At 35.5% G+C, this 23,657-nt stretch overlaps 1 protein-coding gene across 13 annotated transcripts; it reads right to left on the minus strand.

The window, feature by feature from the left end:
* Nucleotides 1-25: 25 nt before the first annotated feature.
* On the minus strand, nt 26-23,280 carry LOC110991592 (serine/threonine-protein kinase tousled-like 2). 13 transcript variants are annotated; one of them, XM_022257009.2, is made up of 17 exons: nt 23,041-23,280; nt 22,408-22,464; nt 14,088-14,173; nt 12,665-12,718; nt 8,180-8,273; nt 7,348-7,500; nt 6,689-6,843; nt 6,298-6,396; nt 5,982-6,122; nt 5,314-5,519; nt 4,711-4,942; nt 3,737-3,888; nt 3,023-3,166; nt 2,530-2,677; nt 2,138-2,388; nt 1,696-1,915; nt 26-1,066 (listed from the first exon to the last, which is right to left on the minus strand). In XM_022257009.2, exons 2-17 carry the CDS (start codon nt 22,430-22,432, stop codon nt 893-895), a joined length of 2,334 nt encoding a protein of 777 aa, XP_022112701.1. In that variant the 5' UTR covers nt 22,433-22,464; nt 23,041-23,280; the 3' UTR covers nt 26-892. The 13 variants fall into 13 exon arrangements, with proteins under 13 accessions (XP_022112701.1, XP_022112702.1, XP_022112705.1 ...); XM_022257010.2 differs by lacking the exon at nt 23,041-23,280 and adding an exon at nt 22,927-23,006; XM_022257013.2 differs by lacking the exon at nt 12,665-12,718 and having other exon boundaries at nt 23,041-23,279.
* Between the last annotated feature and the right edge of the window lie 377 nt (nt 23,281-23,657).

Raw genomic sequence — 23,657 nt, forward strand, 5'->3', positions numbered from 1 at the left:
GGAGTTATAAAGAAAAGACGTTATGAATATTTTAACTTTTTTAATAGGGATAACTTATATAATATGCAAGGGATATTCCCATGGATCCTCTCTAGTGATAAGGATGACACCATTCAAGAAATGGAGAATCACATTTTATCACCTCAATAAATACAGTCAACAGTAAGCATAATGTTAAACAATTTTATTTTTAAAATAGTCATCTCCGAGTTCCGCTGCAGTCGGAGTCACAGAGTGTGTAACCAAACGGTCACTCGACACTCGATTTAATTATAAAACAGGAAAGACATTCGATCTTCTTCATATCGTCACCGTTTCGATTACACACACTGAGGCCGGGCGGTGGGCGTAGGCCAAGTCCCGAGAATATCACTTCCCACTCCTGACAGCTTCAACATGATGTCCAAGCACTTCACTCGACGACACTAGTCTCGTGGACGCGGGAGATTCTATTTACAGTTCGCACTTCGACGTCCACGTGAAAGCTCACAAAAGTCAGCTCAGCGATTATAGCACTTCACTACCACTCAAGTTTAACTCAGTCAGTCCGCCGTGTACACGTCGTATACCCGCACAAGAGTGCTCGCCAGCGGTCCACTTTGGGACTCGCTGGACAACTATAGTTACTGTATTTTCAAAAAATTACAGTTGACAAAATACAGTGTAAAAATTAAATTATTCTCAAAAATCAAAGTATTGAAAATGAGGCTCGCATTGACCCGGCGTTCGGGAATGCGTCCCCGGCGACTGTATTCTTTCGTACTGTAATTTCAGTAACTTCTCAGTCGGAACCGTTCAGCCGCCTCCCTTCCCCCGATTCGGGCGGAGAGACGGCGGCGGTGAGAGTCACTCTGCAGGCCTATCTCTTGGCGGCGCGGCGGCGGTGCTTCGGCTAGGAAGAGGAGCTGGCGTACATGGAGGGCGGGAACGCCGGTTGGTGGGCGTGGGTGTTGCCGGGGGCGCCCCGGGGCTTGGGCATGGGCGGTTGGAGATACTCGTGCCGCGCCAGCCCGAACACGTCGATCCGCTCCTCTTTGCGGTAGGCCAGGCAGGCGCGGATGAAACTCTGCGAGAGAAAGGTAAATAATTTGTAAAAATCTTGTAATTAAACATTACAAAGTTTATTGCTACTAACAATTTTTATCAATTAGTTGCAATATGCAATCTATTTAACTCTTTACGATTCTTGGAAATGTCTTGAGATTCTTAGAAATATCTTAATGATTCTTGGAAATGTCTTAAGATTCTTAGAAATATCTTAACGATTCTTGGAAATTTCATAAGATTCTTAGAAATATCTTAACGATTCTTGGAAATGTCTTAAGATTCTTAGAAATATCTTAACGATTCTTGGAAATTTCTTAAGATTCTTATAAATCTCTTTAAGATTCTTGGAAATGTCTTAAGATTCTTAGAAATATCTTAACGATTCTTGGAAATTTCATAAGATTCTTAGAAATATCTTAACGATTCTTGGAAATGTCTTAAGATTCTTAGAAATATCTTAACGATTCTTGGAAATTTCTTAAGATTCTTATAAATCTCTTTAAGATTCTTAGAAATTTCTTACAGTAAACAAATATAACACAAACAAACTAATATTAAAATCAGTTTTAATAATAGCCCAAAAAGAAAAACCTAGAATATAATAATATATAATGAAATTAAAAACAAGCTCAGGGCTCGACTTCTCACCTTAGCCTCATTACTGACAGTGGGCTTATTGGCAAACTGTACTTCCGTTGCCTTTAGAATAGTGTTCTCCTCGAGGATAGTCGCCTGGCTTTGGTTGTGTCCAAACGGCTTCTTCCCATAGAGGCATTGGTAGAAGATTACACCTACGCTCCACACGTCTACCTTGCTGCTTATCTTTGGCGGATTCTTGCCGACCACGAAGCACTCAGGGGGCAGATACCTAAAAAATATGATAATATAAAAACCTAAATAAACCACTTCAGAAAATAGTATATTTTTGTCAAAATCCTACAAAATAGTAGAAGACCACAAATGCCATTTTGGAAATAATTTTCACAGGAAAACATTAACGAACATATCAATTTTTTTAGGAAAATTTACTAAAAAAGTAAGAAAGAAAATATACAAGTAAGTAAGTATACAACTAAAAGTCTCTACTCACCAATAGGTACCAGCCCCTTGGCTGGTGAGATCCATTCCATGGTCGGGATTATAGTTCTCCTCGTCCATCACTTTTGAGAGGCCAAAGTCAGTGATTTTGATCTCTCCGCAGACATTACCCTCAGTGAGTAATATATTTCCCGGTTTGAGGTCATAATGTATCACTGGAGGCTTTATCTCATTTAGATATTTTAGAGCGGACACCACTTGCATCACTATTGATCTAGCTTCTCGCTCCGGTATTGTCTTATGCTGGAAATACAAAAAAAAATTAAATCTAGAATTCAAAATCTCAATGAATCATGTGTAGGGAGATTGAGTACCAGAGATTGAGACTAATCATTAACTAAAAGAAACTTAAACCTTAAGCCTTTTCTAACATTAAAATCTTACCTGCTTAAGATAGAAGTCAAGATCATGGCCATTGCAATATTCGAGCACTGTACAAAATGAATTTCCATCGATTTCGAAAACATCATACAACTTCACGATCCGAGGGTGGTCAAGGGCCTTGTGAATGTTGTACTCCCGGAGGGCATGTCTGCAAACAAACGTACACACATATATACTGTCTTTCAGTGGTAATTTTATACATATAGGAATTATTATTTGGTTCCCAAAACTTTTAAAATTCCCGAAATCATTTTAACTTTATAATACATATATGCGATTCTAATTGTTATCTATATATTCAGACGGCGCATTCTTAAATAAGTGATATGAAAGCTTTAAAGCATAAATATAAAAAAAAAATAGTTAAAATATATAGATAGATAATAGATTCAATAGACCAAAAATATTAAAAAAGACATCATGATTATATACAGCAGCAATAAAACATCATATATATAAACACACATAATGGCACACGTGTATACGGACTCACTTGATATAGTTGGCCTTCTTGTCCTCCTTCCAATCCTTGTTGAGCTGGTGAACCTTGCAGGCGGTGTAGCGCTGTTCTCTAAGGTCAAAGGCCTTGTGAACCTCACTAAAACCACCCTTGCCCAACAACATTAGCAGCAGATATCTGTAACAAAGAATGGTGCATTATAGTATGTATATCTGATGAAAAAGTTACACTATTCAAATATTAAATTAATTAATTAATTATAAATTAATAGGTTTTTACTAAAATGTTACAATATTAATGTATACTGGTGACAATAAGTTACCATTAAATGTTAATTTACAATGTCAATTAGTCTGAAACCCGTGCATGCATACATCTAGTAGATAAATAACATTTTATTCAATAATTGAATATCAGAATTTATTTATTAGTTTAAATTTAATTTATATTTATCAGTACGTTATAATAATTAATTATTGTGTTTGTAATATTAACTTTTAATCGATTTTCATTATCAACTCGTAAATAGAGTTAGTCAATTGACATGGGTATTGTATAACAAAATGGCGGACACGGGAATGCAGACTGCTAATATATCAGAATATATATTTAGTAGGTATATACCTGTATTAAAATATTAAAATTGTATTTTAATGTAAACATTTCAAAAATAAAATCAACAATTAATATGGTAATTTTGTATTATGAACATACAAGTTTTGAAACTGAAATAATGCTATTACTCACCTATCAGACAGCACTGGATGTTGTGAGAATCTACTCTGATCTTCATTGTGTATTCTCTTCAATTCCCTGATGTGAAGATTTCTTTCCCTCTCCAATTTCTCCATTTCGAGCTGCAAATCTGCATCTTCCTTTTTCAACGCGCTTTGTCTTAGCTGTAAAATTAGACGGTAATATTTAGTACATTATTTAACTTCTAAATTATATTAAAAACAGGCAGTGGGCCGAAAGTGGCGTAAAATGTTAGTGCGATCTGCACATATTAACAACTCTAGAAAGCAATGTATCTTATACATAGGAAGTGGTATGCAGTTGCAAAATACATTACTATATCAGACTCTAAGCATTGCCTGTACCTCATATAAATAATAAATAAAAAACAACTTGTATAAAGCGCCCCATGTATTTTATAACTTATATATTATTTTATAACTTTTGTAAAAAAAAAAATTGTTTTGCTTGTACCTAGTATGTTAATAAATCAATAGCAAACGAAATATTATCCTAATGTCGAAATAGGAATCAATCAATTAATCAAAAAGCGAAACGGTTCGCTACTAAATCTGTTAATTCAAGTGCATGGTGCAATAATGCAATAGATTGTTCCTTTCACCTACTAATACTTGATTGAGCTACAAGTTTCACATGACAGGTCATGGTTGCTGTATGTGGGCTATAATATGTTTTTATAAGTATTTATACAAACTAAACATACAAAAATTTGCGTTTTTATATATTTCATGAGTTAAGTTGAGCAAACACAATTATGTAAAGGACAATTTGATAAATTTTAAATAAATAAAATAAAAATTTCTACAATATTAAGTTTTTACTTAGAAAAGTTACCATTTTTAATCGCTATTGCATTCAATTCTTTGGAAACGTGTGGGAATCACTATTTGATAAATATTGCATATTGGTAATACGTAATTACTTCAGTATTTATGGCATCAAAGAGACTGGATTTGGACAAGTACCTTGAGGATCTCGTCGGCCTCGTAGTACTCCTGCCAGTTGAGACTGGGCAGAGGGTCGGGCTTGAGGAAGGTGGGCGGGTCGGTGCCGTTGTGAAGAGGCTGGGGCGTCGTAGGCGCCGCCACGCTGGACGTTCGTTTGCCTCTGCCCTCACTGTTGGACGGCCGCTTCTTCATCAGGAGTTTCTTCTGCCGATCGATCTCCTCTTTCTCAGCCGTTATCTCCTCTTGCCGCCTGTTTTAAGTATGAATGTTATTATCTCATAAAATATAATTATATATTTTGTTTAAGTATGTTTTAATATAATTTTAAAAGAATCTCATAAGCGACTTATTTAATAACTAAGCTTTTTGTGTCAACCAATTAATTTATCGTGAGAAACAACTCAAATACATCAAAAAAATTAAATAAAGTAAGAAGAAAAGCTATACATAATTGTAAATGCACTCCACAGCTAAAAATGGTTCAAATTGTTTACACAAACACAAGATATGGCTAGAAAAGTAGAAAATCACAAATAGACTATCGTCGTTATCTCACCGGAGTGCCGACGCTCATGCTTAAACCATGACCCTAGCTATGACTAAACCTTCATGTAAATTCACCTTGTTAGTTCTTGAAATGCATATCCGTCAGTCCAGTTCTCTTGGAAAGTAGCACCAACTCGCTGAGTCACAAATTGCCCCAGCCTTAATCTGTTTTGCATACATCTCTGTCGAGCCTCTTTCTTTTCAATAGTACTCTTCTCATTTAATAACTTTTTTACAACCTCTATACATTTATTAATATGTGATTTATGTTGATCGATAGCCTGCAAAGGAAAAATTTGAGCTCAGTCATCATGTCAAAGTAAATCATAGAAAAAAATATTATTTGGGGAAAATGCCATATTACCATTAAGGCGACAACAAATATAAAAATACATTACTACAATTCAAGCATTAGTGTACACAGATATCAGAAATAATATCTATAATTATATCGAAAATCTTTAAATAGCAAATATCATAAGGAAAAAAAATATTAAATATAAAAATTAAGCTTGTTGAATTTTCATTATCCAGTTTCATAATTTTAAATGCATAATGTGTATTGCAAAATGTATAAGTCAAAGGTTCTTCCATATATAGAATTACATGAATTTATACATTTGGAAAATATTAAGTTAATAAAAGACTGCCCCATTGGCTAATCATATTTAAGAACATAGTAAATATTGGAAAATCTTCTTAAGAAAATTTAAATCCAAAACCTCGAAACTTAAGAAACTCACCTTATTCTGCGCTTGAACTTGAAGCTGCAACTCTTCATTACTCCTTGTTAATTCATCTATTTTATTATTTCTTAGCTCTAAGTCAGACGAAGCCTGAGTTTCTAACTCTTGTATCCTCTGACATGTCAGTTCTGTCTGAATCTGTGAATTATATAGTTATGGTTCAGTTGTGACAAATTAATGTTGTCTAGTCAAATAGTAAGATAAAATATTTTACTTTAAGTAAACAATTGAAAGAAGTTTTGCATCAAGTTTAAATCTTAACACATTTTATAATTTTTTGAATGTAAATACTATGTAATTTACAATCTTATACCTGTTTAACAGAAGGGTGAGGTCGCTGTTGCGAGGCGGAACGTAAGTAATCAGCTCCCGGAGCCAATATTGATGATATTGATGATGGTGACGGTGGGTACTGTGATAAAAAATCCTTCTGTAGCCTGATAACTCATGCTTCAGATACAGACATATTTTTGTGTCTGTGTCCTGTCCTTAATATACCTCAACTTCCATTCAACCATAAACTATACTACATTTTATCCAATCTCATGCATTATAAATAAGCATTTATAAATAGACGGGTCTGAAAAATTATTCCACAAAACAAATGCATGATATTCATATAATTTGTTTTGGAATAATTATATCATAATAATTCAGTACATGGTACAATATTATTATTAATTAATTAATTAACCAGAACATACCATAGGATAATTGGCGCTTTGCGGCGACGGTGACTTCGCCCCGGTGTGCCGTACCGGACTGGACGATGGGTGCTTTGAGAAATATTCACGAATGTTCTTATCAGAATTGTTTCTTTGCTTACCACCACCCCCACCCCCGCCAACACCTTCCTCACCTGAAATTATTTAGATTTTCTATCAAACGCCTGCATATCACTGTATTACATATGTATGTGTGTAAATGTCTCCTCCTAAATCACTTCAATCTTCTAACTGAACACCATTAGATAGAAGAATTATATTGCACAGATCTTGAATAAATGAGGTTAATAGATACACTCAAGTCCTTGAAGTATTTTAAGGTATAATAAATATAACAACAATATGTCTTATATTAACTTCATAATTAATTTAAAATTGTAATCATAAGTAAAATTTTAAATTGTAATTCTTGATTACATATTTACATAATAAAATTCCCAAATTTGTAGAGAAAAATTAATGGGTGGGAACCTAGAATTCCTTATATCTTATTATGCATACCTATAAGTATAACAACTTCCACAGAATTCTCGTTCTGTATAAATGTTCTGTATGTGCTGTATAAATGTGACACAGTGAGTCATGACGTCAAATGCAGTTTGTTGCAATGAATATTACACAAAATGTATGCCCATTACCTTTTCGCTTTCTTTTCCTTTCTGGCATTGCTATAGTAGGTGTAGCTCCACTCGGTGGCACTAAAGCACTGCCTGGTACAGTTGCAGAACCTCTCATAGCAGCTGACTTTTCAGGAGTTAATGCATCTACTTCTTTATCACTATGAGATGATCCTGAAATTATCAGACACATAATGAGATCTTTTATATTGTAATATTAATTGAATATGAATAATTTTACTCATTTATATTTGTTGCTATGCAGCAACTTTTTTAATGAAAGTAGTGACATAATTCTTCTGTGCATTTCAAGAATTGTGAGCATTGGCAGCTATGTTTATCATGCCAAAGATTATGTGAACTAAAAAATTGTTAATAAAACTTAATAGTAATAAATATTATTATTAAAATAACATAGTAACTACATAAATTAAGTACTTTGCATTTTGATCAAAAGAAATGGTAAAACTTGATCATTTGAATCAAAATGTAAATAATAGGTAAATGCAAATAAATGCAAAAAATGCAAGCTTTTAACTAGGTAATCACCAAAGTACTCACTTTTGAAAAAAGCGTTGGTGTGACCAATTTTGATAAAGTTTGACCCATTTTTATGATCATGCATCGTGAAATGGATTGTTCAGAGAATATAGCACTTTTACGATTCCATTTCGGCATCATTCAATAGCCCCGTGACGTTGAATCCTTTTTCCATTTTCCTTACGGGCTTATAGGTCCCAGTTACAAGTAATATTTTAATTTGATAAAACCGTGATTATAAACAACGAACATCATTGCCCACATGCACAGCACCACGTAAAACTTCATTTTTCATCACTAAATCACAGATTACCTGTGCTCATATTGGAGTCCTGATTATTATGTACTGGCTGGCCCGTGTTGACAGTAGTTTGAGGTGCCATTTGAATTTGTGAGCCAGCTGACATCTGTAAAGAAAGATGGCGTCAATACATATGATTCGCACACATTAATCCACAACTAAACTAGGTAATTTGACAAGTTTGTTTATTTATAGCTACTCACAAGTCAGACTTTACATATGTGATCCATTTAATAACACTTTTTTATAAGAAATTACAAAAATAATCGGGTAAACGTTAACCTAGCTACTTGTCAAGTTGTAAACGCCAGTCGGCACTCGGCTCGCGACAATCGGATACGCATCCGTGGGCTCGGGGCGGGGAGAGGGGACGTTGCACAGACTTCAGAATGGAGACCGTCACGAAGTTTGCTCCGTATTCGACCGTTCAACAATCAACATTAGATATAAACACATAAGTCATAGGTATTATGTCTAGTAAAGCGCCATTTTACAAGGCCGTTTTTATTAATTTGATGATTTTACTACGAATCTTCAACGATAAGAGTGTAATAGATTTTCCTTTCGTTAATATGTTCAAAGTTCATACTTGTTGCAATGACCGCGATGGATGCTATTGGAATTTTGCAAATTGCGATACAATCGAAGATTGCAAAACCTTCAAAACTTGTAAAAACAAAACTAAAGCGAAACGTGTATTATTTATTGCTTAGCTTTGCAATTGCAAGGTGACAACAATAACTTTTAACAAGGTCGATAATAATCGATGAAGATTACTAGGCGCCTATGAAACACTGCACTTAGACGATCGTTCCCAAAACGAGGCACTGTGCGGAGTGGCAACAGCGGGTGGCGGGCAGGGGCGGAGTGCCACCGACCTGCGGTAAACGAGTACCTACCTACTTTATATCAGCGCTCCGCTCGTGTTCCATAACAAACTGCTTACTGGACGTGATACGTAGGCAAATATATACATATATTTTTTGTATTCAGTATGATGAATTATAATGTATTAACTGTCTAGATAATTTAGCAAATAAAATTATTCTTTTAATATTTATACATTTTACATAAAAGAAACGGACGGATTACCTTCAAAACTCTACACTGGCAACATGCACTTTATCTACAACCATTAAATGCATATTTTCAGTTTATAATTGCGGTACATCTGTTGACGTCTTATCGAACGCTTATTGTAATACAATCAATACGTGTATAAAATAAAATTTCCCTTGTCGTTCTCTGTTAATAAAGTTTTGAAGTTTGATATGTTTTGGCAACGATGACCTTGTAAAATGGGCTCCTTTTAATATTATACATACATTTGCCGCTTATTAGGCCTTTAAAATGGATTATTACATGTTTGGCAAAATCAAAATTCAACAAGCCTAAGCACTAACCAACACATTATCCACATACTGGTTTAGTCACTGCAAACTGAGCAGGTAACCGCGGCATTCCTTTATTCTAACGGCAATCCGGTTTTGCCAACAAAGACATTTTACACGACTATAACCACAATTAAACATTCATAGCGAAGAGAGCCTTCCTTAAAATTCCGTTGTTTTGAAATTTTTACATTTATGAAATGCATGTAAAATACATCGTAATTAAGTCTATGTACCTAAACCGCAAACCCAATTCCCACTCAATGAAATGCACGATAAAGAGCAAGACAAACAACTATATCTACGTAACCACTGATAAGGGACACGTGAAAATCCGAAACGCTTGAAAAACATTATCGATCGCATTTTGTACTCACGGATTATTCACGGACTAAAGGTTGCAAACCTCGTTAAGTTAAATCTATTCCTTATAAGACGACTTTATTATTATATTTAGTGAGGAAGTTACTGTAACTACTACTGTACTTTTTCAAGGTCATTACATTAATTCAAATCTATTTAGAGCTTCAGGCATAAAAAAATCTTAATATTCCACAAACGGAATGTTATCACGTGGTACAATGAGAATCGAACAATGATTTGCGGCGCACAAGTTATTTGTAACTCTATTTTTAGCACGCTTAGCATCAGGCAAATGGAAAGTTAGCGAGCTGGCAACTAGTGTTAGCGCATATTTATATATTACATATTTTGTGTGCACAGTTTGCAGGTCGCGTCATAACTTATACAGAATCAGACATTTGTGATTTCTTGACAAATTATTGTACCAATGTCGTATTAGCCTTTTCCTGTAGTACCAACCTAACTGCCAAAAAAAGGGAGCCGCCCCATTCTCGATCCTTCGTAAAGGTCACCGTTAGTCAAATCTAATACAGCTATGTCGTTTAATATGGCGGGTGTTTTATTGACATAAAATTAAGTCATATATATCCCATTTTTTAATCTTTTAACCGGCGTTTCTTGGCATATTAGCGCTTATGTGCCCTCTACTGTGCTTTGCGAACGCATACGAAGACAATCGATACTCAGTCACATCTTTGTCCCGCATTTGTTGAAGCGCAGCTCTGCCCGAATCCCCTCTTCCGGTGCGGTAGAGCCGTGTGCTGTTTAACCCAATTTTCTAGTACGAGGGGTGTAGGGTGAAGAGGGAGCGCAACTTCGGCAAGTGTGCAATGCCAACGAGACATTCGAACCCGAACCTGCAATATTGATTATTCTCTAGTGCCTGTCCTTACCTACTCTCACTTTACTTAGTTTGCTGCAAGTAATTTTAACAACTCGAACATTTTATTGTTATTTTTTTTTAATCATTTTTGAAATAATTTTTCAATAAATCTGAAATACTTTATACAATTGATTAAAGTATTTATAAGTAAATACCGTAGTGCTACCTAAATAGATTAATTCGTTTACGAGAAAGTAAATCAAACATATAAGCCACAAATTGGAACCACGCACGGCGATTAATATATTGAAAAACATCTCGCTCTAAATGTTCGAAGTCGGCAGATAATTTTAGCGTTAATGTGGGTTTAGTCTTGCGATCATGTTATAAAGTATTATAGCGAACATTAAACACTATTATTGCCAGTGGCAACGCCAACGCTTTTCGATAGGATCGTGGCGCAGTGGGTCAGCCGAGGCAGTAAGGGCGGACCTTGCAATGTCGCGGCGTGACGCTCAGCTGACGCATGACAGGCCGCCCGGCGCCCGCACCCGCCTAACTTCCCCGCTCGGCGTTCATTGCCTCCGCGGCTGCGGACGTGTGCAGACCTACCGTCTCGTTCAATTTCATTTGATATTTCAAAATGTAAACAAAAACACGAAGCGAAAATTGCGAGTATGATTTCATGTGCTATTACAGTGAAAGGCGTCCATTCTGAATTAGTGTACCCATGCAGTGCGGTGACGATCGGTGCGAAAGGTTGTGTAAAAATAACTGCGGAACCGAACCGCTAAGCAGCCAGTGGAGTTTTGTCGAATTGCTGAGGCGGGGCGAGGCCGTGTGCGCCATATTATAATTTCCCTTCGCGTTGAATGTGCAAACCGAAGCCTATATCTCTTTCCCTCTTTACAATTTATACGTGTATAAGGCAAAGCGATCCGATGAGCCGTGTCTCAAACTCAAACTATTGAAACTATTGCAACGAAACACTCATTCTACGACATACAGCTGTTGTGATCGAATTACGTGTGTATACAATTTATTTTAAGACGTCTATTTTAAACCAATCAATAAATTTGTATTAATGTTTCTATAGTGAAATAAATACAAAAATATATAAGTATGGATTCAATTAAATTACTTTAAAAGTATTAGTGTTGGTCGAAAATCTAAATAAAAGCATAACCAATAAATAAAACATGCACAGTGGCAAAGTATTTTATGTCACGTGACGCGTTAAAATATCTAGGCAATAGGTAGGGACATGTCAATGCGGAGCACGGAGCGAGGTGCGACAGTGTCGCTGACCCCTCCCGAGCAAAGGCCACTGGCGATCGCAACTGAACCCTTACACCCACAACTTCCACTTCACTATTCTCAACTTAAATATGTTACTATTGACTTACACATCAATACCAACATATGCAAACCGACAATTAATGTATTGGCAAAATAATTCAATTTTAAATTAAAATTTTACATACGAAACGGGAACTTTTTTTTTATAGAACAGGGGCAAACGGGCAGGAGGCTCATCTGATGTTAAGTGATACCCCGCCGCCCATGGACACTCAAAGCCAGAGTGCTCGCGAGTGCGTATCCGGCCTTATAAGAATTGGTACGCTCTTTACTTGAATGACCAAGTCGAATTGGTTCTAATTGTGGGCAATATAGTTGAGATATAAGATAATGTTTATCACGTGTCAAGATAATTTAAAAAAAAAACAAGTGCTCATTCAGTCGTCGTTATGCTGTCTCATTTTAAAATCAATACTCCCTCACTTGTTGAAACCTAATTGATATCAAGGTGACACGGCGCTCGACAGACCGCAAGCGCAAAACGTTGTTATTAAAAATATCTCGTGTCAAATATTCCTACGACAGTGTAAATAGGGCATGAACGGACGAAAAATAACTCACCGGTTTGAACTCGGTTACTCGCTGGCTTTCAACCAGTACCGCCCCCGCGCTCACCTGCACAGAGACTCGCTTAGTGACAAAACCCATGATAAGAGGATAAAATACAATGTAAATTGATAACTAACAAATCTCGTACTTCCATATACTTAAATAATTGTTTCGTGTTTAACACGTTCTGCTCTGATTGCTAAGAGTTGAGCTCTTTCTTCATTGCAGATTGATAAAAGTCCGATGTCCCTATTACATATAATCAGCAAACCATTTACAGTCATCTGCCACGCCATCAACAATAAAATTCTAAAAACGTACCAAGTTATGTCAGGCATACGTTGCTGATACCATCATTTAGATTTGATTTCATCGGATTATTATTATTAAACAGTTTATGCGATGACTCTAAGTGAAATAAAACTAGAAAACGATCGATACTGTAATGTCGACTTATTTGAATAAGTTTTAGAAACGAAGCAGTGCTGTGGCGCGATAAAACGACGCGTCAATAGGGCAGAAAGGGGGCTGAGGTACGACGAAGGGGCGGGGTAGACGAACGGAGGCGAGCCACATAATGGAATTACATATCCTACCACATCACTTGGCTGAGATCGCTATACATAATACATATTTATACAGCTATCCGACACAATGAACATTAATTTATAAGCATGCGACACGGGCCGCGAAGCTACCTCGAGATTACCGCGGACATACAATAAAATTATTTTTCGCTTATTAAACGGCGCTTAATTACTTAACACATTACTTGTTTAAGTGCATAACTCAAAAGCTTAAAATTATATAAAAATTCAACTGTTTAAAATTTTCGTAAGCATACAATATAGCGCGATTGTTACAAGGTTTTTGCACAAAACTGTATAGCTAGTGCCGTTTTACAAAAACGTTTCGCCGGTATCTGACCATTTTATTTATAGAGTATCGTTGCTTTTCCATTGTGCACTCGAATCGCGATGGGCCGCCATTTTCTTTCGTACACGTAAGCGTGAGCTTGTTTTGCGGTGACGTCGCTCAATGATACATAGCAACGTCTCCACAGTACTGACAAACCGAACTAACCACCAATGCGGGAAATGCGAGAACAAAAGAATCAACTAATCGTCTCGAAGCAATTGTTAATTAAAACATACGTAAAGTGATTAATATTTTGTAAAATCCCGCTGTGTATTGCGCTCCGCCCTGATCTAAATAAAAATTGGTTTAATAGTTCAGTTTATACATTACAGAAAATTATATACCAGACGTAGCGCATAGATGAATTGCGCATAATTTGAATGTCATCAATCTGTCGTCGAGCCGTAAAAGTAAGCGTGTATTTTTAGGTTACGAATTAAACGATAACGTCACTTTCGAATTCAAGGTAACGAAGCAAGTATGGCTGGTATTGTAAATAAATTGAATAAAGGCTGACCTTGGCGCCTAGAAAGCGAGCCTCCAGCAGCTCCTGCTTGCGAGGATCCAGCGCCGCCTGGAAGTGCTCCATTTTGACGCCAGCGCCTGCCATACAAAATTACTATTACATCTGGCTTTAAATAATCTTTAATAAATATAAAACAGAAATGTATAATGAAGAGTAGCGAAACAATTTTAATTCACAGTTTTCCCTAATTTACTCATAAGGATGTTTTCTTGTTTAATATTGTAATAATACGAATGTTTAAGTATGATTTCTGTTTAAGGCCTAAACCTGTATCATTTATCGACCCCTTTCGGTCACGGCTTTATATACCCTCAAAAAAGGGGTGTTATTAGAGTTGAATGTGATCTATAGATGAGCCGATTACGAACGTTTGTAAGAACTTGGATGATAAACATTGAAATTCAATTGTCAAGAGAATTGTAAACAATGCTAGGAATATGTGTGTCATGTGTACAAGTTTTCCATAATACCTTATATCTCAAATCAGGTAAACTAAAAAATTACGCATGAACATTTACAATAGAATCACCGGCACCCTGTTATGTTTTGCGTAAAAAAAAACATCAACAAAGCCACTGATATAGGCGAACAATTAAAAACCCGAGGAATAAAAAATGTCCGACAGAGACGGAAAGATCAGTGATTATTGAAACAGAGCTATTCCGTGTTCTAATAGTCAACAGGGGATACATGTTCCGTTGTAGGTCTATAATACTTATTACTTGTAAGCGATGGCTGGAAGTTACAACGCAATTTCTTGATAGGATAATTTTTTTAAACAGTTTTAACTCCAGGTATCAAACCTAGGACTAAGACAAAAACTACTACTATTTACATGTAATAATTATAAATCGAATCTTCGATGAGCTAAGTTTCGTACAGTGAACAACTGGTCGTACTTATGTCCTACAAATATATTGATTAAGTCTTGATATTAAAAAAATAAGAGAGGTGAGGGGCGAGAGGGGGTTTTTGGCGCAGTATCTGGAGCAGACAGACGAGTTGAGAGAAGTTAGGTGCGGTTATTTATATAGGTTGTTATATGTATATATGCTCAATGTACATATTGATCGCCACCCCAGGCCACTCGCCACTATGATCTCACCTCCATCCTCTGTGTCCCCCCCACCCCCCTTACACCTCCGTTTTCAGAGGCCTACAATACCGCCATTGTCGGATTTAAAGAAAAATACTCGCGTCTACGAGTATATTATAATACGTATTATTTCGTATGAAAAAATTCGACTAACTTTTGCGAATATTGTTTAACTTAATCGAAGTGCCGTATGGGCTGTTTATTGAGTACATATTTAGTTAAATATAAAATTGGAAGTTAAACGTCACTATTCATCTCTAAGTCAGTCAAATTTGCCTAACCCGAGTTATCATAGCCTTTACCATTGGACATAATTTAATGGGCGACTCAGAGAGCGGACTTAAGATAAAATAGCGACCTGTATAAGTGTCCTTGTAACATGTGTACCTCTGCTATCGTATTTTATATTCATGAATTTTAAGCGCTGGTAACATTTCATGTAAATCTACCAATTCGTCGACAACAATTTTTTTACTTGAATATCATAAATACAATACCTACTTGAAACACCCAATAATGTTTATAACATACATAACATACTATATAAAATTTCAATGACATTGAACAATTAATAAAGGTACTATAAACAATTATCTTGTATAATTAGTTTACTAAACAATTAGCTAATTCTTCATTCGTCGTCATTATCAATAATAATGTAATAAAAAGATCCAACAATTGTAAACGCATGCCTATATTTTACTCTTTACTGATAACTTTAATCGATTAGATTTGAAAAACTAATCATTGCGTACAATTACGCTGAAATTTCGATAAGTACCTAAAACCAAAACCGATTTCAAAATATTTTATTCAAAACATACCCTTATCATCAAATGAGTGTGTTCTCTTAGTATGTAATTGTCAAACAGAAACACAATACATAAACGTCTTATCTCCCGTGCATGTGTGTGTGACTCAAGGTCACTCATAACTTACAAATGAAAAAGTAAATGCAGCTGAAAACTAACGGCCATTGTAAAAATATACAAAAAGCTATGGTTATCATCGCAATGAAACTCCTAAACTATCGAAGTGACAGCTGACACGGCGTGACGGATCATAACAGTATTAAGAGCTGTCACTGTAAACACCCACCCTTGCAGCGAGAGTTGCGGCGGCCGCGCTCGTTCTGACGATCGCTCATTGCAAACGACTCTTTGAAATGCATCTTCCAACTCCACTATGCCCATCCACATTCACGTGTAGCATCAGCACACCCGGGGCACAATCCACACACTGTCACCACCACAGACACATCAACTTTCCAATTATTTATACGGAACCAAATAACATTATCGGTCACTGAGTCGAACGGATCCGTAGCGCACACGTAACATTGAGTCGATCCATGCGACGTGACGCATTATTTTCGTGTATAACAAGAGGGACCGAGCAAAACAAACGTTCCATTAGCCGCGACCCGCGCGACGGGACAGCCTCGGGCGTGGACTAGCGTACGATGCGAACGGCCGCCTCCACCGCGAGACCGGACTTCACGTCTCGGGGCGAGGATGCGGGAATCGGCTTCGGCGCAATACCCGTCACGAAAATAATAGGAATAGCGAGTGCACCTCAGAAGCGCGACGCGACGCGGTCGGTGTGAGCGAGACGCGGATAAACACCAGACTGTTTACTTACGGTGTTCGAGTGCGGGCCGCCCCAGAGGGGCGAGGGGCGATCGCCTGCAATCCGCGCGCTGCAATTACTTGCCTCTACTCCACAATTTCATCTAACGATACTGTAATAATTGCCGAACATCACTAGTCACCACATACATATATTACAAGAAACGAAAGGAAATCACATCGAGTGCAATATCAGTCAGCACACTTCATTTGCGAGCAGACACTATTTGCAATAATAAATGCATTCACGAAGCAAAACTCAACTCCTATTAATTCTCATACCTGCCCTTATCGGTAGAGAAAATTAGTTTTAATATTTTCATATAATTTAATTTAAGACATCATTTTCTTCATATTGATCTCCATAAGGTAAATTTTAAGTTGCCAATGCCAGTCATACTACCTCGCTGTAAGCCGCGAATTAACAGTTGAACAAGACAATTTCGCGAATGAAATGGAAGCATAATAAGTACAAAGAAGTTGAACAATCAATCGGCGAGTCGTGCAGAGCGCGGTGGTGACTGCATTCCTACGTCCCTACCTCGTCCGCGAGTCCTCACCCCTCGTCCTTCCGGCGATGGCCACGTGACTCGGCGATTAGCCGCCGAGTGTGCCACCGCGACCAAAATAGAGCACACGCATGCTATCTCAAATCATGTTCACCTTTTCTACACTCTATTAGATCTATTGCTATGTCTACCAAAAATAACACAACTCTCACGAAAAGTCCCTCGATATATTGGTAAATTATTCACATGTGTCGGGGATACGAAACGCTGCCGTGGTAAAAGACACACGGCTAAGAATACTATTTAAAGACATCAATGTTATCAAAAAGTAATAAAATTTAATACATAATATATCATCGCAATGACAGAAATAGCTCCATTTGAATTCGATTCCTAATACAGATGCCGGATTTTGAAACAAAAATAAAGTGAAGAAATAATGGCACGCACCCAAAACGGGAATACGGGTCGCATCGGAGCCGAACACTGCAACGCTGCTATTGGGCTCTGGAGAGATCTGATGCCACCTGCCACAATGCCGGCACCCGTTTACTACGTCTTAATTGTATTAATGCGAAAGAGCAAAATTCTCTTATAGACGAGACCTTGACAAAACCGACCATTTTCTACAACAATGCACGCCATTACTAACAAAATAGTTTTGACATTCAACTCAAATAGCTATACTACTTATATTAAAAAATACATACATGACCAGATAAAGCTCAAGTATGAGAAACAAGTTACAGTCAAAAGTAAAAAAAAACACAAACAAAATTTACATCGATCAGGGTCGAAAACTGTCGGAAATCACGCTGAGCTGCCGCATTTAACAAGAAAAAGACGACAGGATCAATACAGGCTGCAAAATGTACACGTGATCGCGTCACTATATAACTCCCTCATTCCACCGACCGCACCCCTAAAACACCCAGATCTTTCCCTACCCTCTGTGTCGACACTTAACACTTTTCCATCTCAACAATAATACAAAAATTCAAAGTTATGAATCACACCAACAGTCCACTGTTACTATATAACACAATATTCAACAACGGAATATCTCTATAATTGTAATGATAAAAAAACTATGCAGTAGTAATATACACTCCACCCTGTCATTTATCTATACGCAATGCTTTTTGTTTTGCAAAGATCCCACCGAACTCCGGTAAAGGGCCCCTGAACTAATTCCAAGGATAAAACCACATAATGAAAATAAAGATTAAGGGTCTGTTTCACAATGTTCGGATAAGTTATAATAAGCTATTTGTTACTTATTGGTAAACAGTATTTTTGCGTTTCACGACTGTCACATAGCGCTATTTGTCATGAAACGCGAAGTATCTTATTCGGAATTTTTATCTTTAATTTATGTGTTGCATAGCTATTTGGTACTTTATCCATACATTGTGAAACAGGCCCTCAGGCAATATAGATTATCAAATTATGAATATACAATTCCTATCAAACTGCTAATAACGCGAAAGTCCGTGAGGAAGCATTGATGGATCTTTCGCGCAAAAACTACTAAACGGAATTTGATGTAACTATCGATATAGCGATCGTAAAATATTAAACGTGTGTAAAAAATAATATTAAAAACGCGATGGCAGCCACAAAATCTTCACTTATTTTTACTATTAAGATATAGGGACATGTTTCGAAACAAAACGTCGTATGACTGATACAACATCGCAATATCCAGTTTGCAAGTTTTCTTCACTTACTCGTACGACGTACATGTTTACGTCAAAACATACGAAAAACACGATAAAATTCCAATTTCAAACACCTGGTGATACATTTGACGTGCCCTAGATTCAATACAAACATGGTTATTAATAAGAATTAACAGTGAAACTCCAGTACAAACTTTCTATTGGCAATTCAACCTCGCTCAGAGTTTCTTTATAGCGCAAACGACTTTTTCACTTGGCTAGGCAGCGAAGAGCGGCGTGTGGAACTTAATAGAATTGGTGGCAGCGATGCACAATCAAGTATTTGCAACAGATGCAGTAAAATGTACAGTTCATTGACCTCGGGGAAGCAAGGTTTCACTCGCACTCGTAGAACGGCAATAGGCCCAGTTCACTGGCCCTCAGATGACTTATAACATCAATGTAGACAATACAATCAGTGTACACAGTATTCATAATTTGTGTCAGCGCTATTATCCAATGTAACTAAATTCTTGTAGGCATAAACGCAGATTTCTCATTTTGGGAAACATTCAAATACAATTTTTCTGAGATTTTAAATATACCAAATATATTCCAAAGGCCCTATACTGAAAAAGAAGTTACATCACATGACGATTATTCAACCAAATACAAGAGAGTTATGACAAAATTTTCATTATTATCATTATTTGACTAGGTAGTTCCGACAACTTTCTTTTACACAATTTAAGCATCACATATAACTAACCCACGGGACTTATACTCTATTATACATTTCTCCAGATAAATCTGTTAAAATAGGATTACATTAGATTCTAATAAGCAGATAAAGGAATCCCAAACATCACGGGATACGGCGAGAAACTAAAAGTTATAGAACATCCGATGTTAAGTGCCCATGGACACTCAATGCCAGAGGGCTGGCGAGTGCGATGCTGGGGCCTTTTAAGAATTGGTACGCTCTTTTCTTGAGTTCGTATATTCACCAAGGTTGTAGACATGCAAACAACATAAAGTAATGCATACTGCAATATGAATACAATATATACACACATACATAATCACATTATTAAGTATTAAGGCAAGATGTCTAGTTGATGATATAATTTGACAAATTCTAATGACGCATAATTTTTATTTAATACGAACAAAGGGTGAAAGGTAGAATGTGCGAAAATTGGGAGTTAAAATAAATAAAGATTATTTGTTCTTTACAAAATACACTTCAATATAAAATATCAAGTAAATATTCCGTCCAACAAATGTGGTCGCGTCGACAACTAGCATCGATCCACGCTCTATGTACTAATTTTACATAGTTCTTCGGCCCTCGCAACGTACCTATATAAAGATTCAACTGCGATGCGTCAAACGATGCACACACTTAAACCAGTGTACATACAAACCGTCCAGGCATATAAACGACTTCTATGTACTTTAATATTACTTATGTCTAAATCAAATCTCACCACAATTAGTGTATTAAGTCTCGTAACTGACAAAACACTTGTTTCATCAGTAATTTCAGGCACAAGCAAACCCAAAACAGTTAACACGCCGGGAATCGAACAGTTTCACACCGTGTGCGTTCTTCACTAACCCGCGGCTGAGATTGGCCGAAATTAATAGCAATATAATAATTATTAATGCAATTCATTCTACCATATACACCTAGTTACCATTTTTAACGACTGCATGTACTAACCATATTACCGAACCGTGTGATATTTAAATTATTTCATGTGTATTATATAATGAACTTTTGTATATAGCGCATCGCAATAACATATAGTTGAGTTTTATTGTGTGCGAAATGCAAATGGCGCTTTTCTCGTTTTAAGCAATGAACATGTATTTGCTATAAACCTTCAAACGCATTTCCTGCAACCTAACGCTTACTTTTAACGCAGTGTTCTACTCTGTGGTCACGGCTTTGTACTTGTCTGTATACGATTTTTCTATGCAACTATTACATGCTCGTACGGTGAGGGAAAACAACGTAAAAATCAATGACGATTGTCAAGGCAAAATACAGAAAGCGTATCACTAGGCTCAAAACGAAAAGAGACACAGAAATGTGTCTGTTCTTCGACACAATATGTATATTTATTTATTTATTCAAGTGTGGATCAGTTTACACTTTTATTAGCGAATCCAAAGCACAAACCTCAATAAGATATAAGATGGGGACCAGCTCAGACGTCAGTAAAAACAGAATGCATGATATTGGAAATTGGCTCACAATATGAGAGAAACATCTCGCGCAAGTGCATAAATAGCAATATTTGTTGGTAAAAAAATTGTCCCGAAACAGTGAGGCAGTAGAATAAAATCGGCAAGGTATAATTTACTGAGTAACAAATTAACATGGAATTTTAGCTAGAAAAGACTGATAAATTAATTTGTTATTTCAAGTTTTTTATTTTTGCCTTTTACAGTAACCATAATACAATTTAAAATAAATACTCTAAAAGACGTCATAATTTATTAAGCACATCATATTATAGGGTTTATAAAAATAGTGATTGCCCTAGAAAAAGAAAATTTTATGTCCTTAAAAAAAGTACAAATGAATCTGGAAATATTTTTCGTATTTTTAAAGTTGTAAAAATCTATTTACCGCTACACTTAAATATTTAATCACATTGAATTTAAAACGAAACCCCTCTATATTTATAAACGAAATTATTTCTTCATAAAAAATGCGAAAATCAAATATTACAAAATATTTCCTTTTTATTAAAAAAAAACGCGGCAAATATTAAACTTCCGAGTCAAAACGTCAGTTGACGTATATTTCAAGTCAAGTTAGGTATCAAAATGGAGGAAAAGTACACAAAATTTATTCTAACGTAAAGCTAATTCTGGTCTTTTGTATAATGTATGTAAATTACTTTTTATAAATATTTTGACCAGATGCTAGATATTTTACTACCTTGTAGTAATTGAAATAGTATGTATATTGTCATTTATAGGAACATACACTATTAAACAATCAATTAAATGACCACACAAATGTGCCATTCACACATCTATAATAACTAATTATAATACTTACATTTAATATATTACAATTTTACTGAATCAGTAAATTTGTAAGCAGTTATCAAAATCTACCAAAACATAACAAAAAAAAATTATATTTAACCTCGATAATTTTCTTTTAATAACATATTATTACCTAACAATTATCTACATTCTTTAAATAACTTCACTTTTTAATATTTTGGCTAAATTATAATTTTTATTGTACTTCTAATAGCTAACTGAAATTCTTTGATTCCTTCAGGTCAAAAAACTTACTGAAATTATACCAATAATTTTTATACATTATTAAGGAAAAATACTGGTTATAAATTCACAAATTGTAACAGTATGAAATATGAAGTTACTTACCTGGGTGAAGAACTTTCTCCGTCATGCCTATAGTTCTATGGGGTTACCCATTTAACACTGCAACAAAATTTTATAAAATTTTTAACTCTTTTAAGTGTTTTACAAACTAATCAAAATAACCATTAGGTTTTTTTCAATACAGATCTGTTTTAATACCTAAAGCAAAGAAACTTACTGGACTTTTAAAGAGCTCCTATGATTAAATCATAACATAAATATTCTAAAGTTATAATTTATTATATTGAAATAATTTTGCGCTGTAAATAATGAAAACAATATTGATGATTAACCTTTGATCAAATCTATATATTTTATTACTAAGTATAAAAAGGTTGTTTGAACATGACATAATAATTCTGTTGAATTCGATTAAAATTTATTGATGTTAGTGACTTTTATTTTAAATAGTTACATTCTTGTATTATGCTTTTCGCATAAATAGTCGATTTGTCGTGAGTACATTTGAAAATATGTAAACAGAAGTCATAATATATTTACGATTCTTGTTTCTATTCTAACCTCTTCTAAATTTCTTTTGTCGAGTTCAAACAACCACTGCAGTTCTTCTTAGGGATGAAATTAAGTAATGTTCAGAAATAAGGAATCACACAATTATTTATCACTTCACAATACCTTTTTGTTCTAAACACCGTTTATTTGCAGCCGATTGCAATAAGTGCGAAAATGGCGACGCATTCAAGATTAACGTAACATATCACAAATAAACAGTAAACAAGCGGTCGTTTTACTTTTAACTCAGATAATTGGAAAATGGAAATGAACTTCCTTTAAATGATATCTAATTTAATAAAGTACCATACTATAATAAAAAGTATGTCCCTTTAAATAGTTAACTTCTTAACAATCAAAAAATACAACTACATATTTAGAATTTAGATCGTAAATTCGTAAAACCTGAAGTCTCTAGAGATAAAGATTATAGAGCAATGTAGTAATGCTGATGAGTGAGGAAGATAATAGAAAAATTCCAAAGAGCAAAAGAGATAACATTATGACAAGAACTTGGCGATAGGTATAGAAATGGAGATAGAGAAATGACCAAAAATTATAAACCGGAAGAAAACTTTGTAGTAATTTTTCATTTGTTTCGTTCATTTATTAACCGTTTTAATCTACACAATTAGGATCTTAATTTCGAACAATATTCTTTCTTTCCTATGTTCCTTTTAGAGTTCAATGTACTGTTTTGATTAGTTTTAGAAATAAGCAAAATTTTACAGATTTTGACG

The sequence above is a fragment of the Pieris rapae genome, chromosome 11 (genome assembly GCF_905147795.1).
Source record: "Pieris rapae chromosome 11, ilPieRapa1.1, whole genome shotgun sequence".
In the NCBI taxonomy this organism is placed as follows: Eukaryota; Metazoa; Arthropoda; class Insecta; order Lepidoptera; family Pieridae; genus Pieris; species Pieris rapae.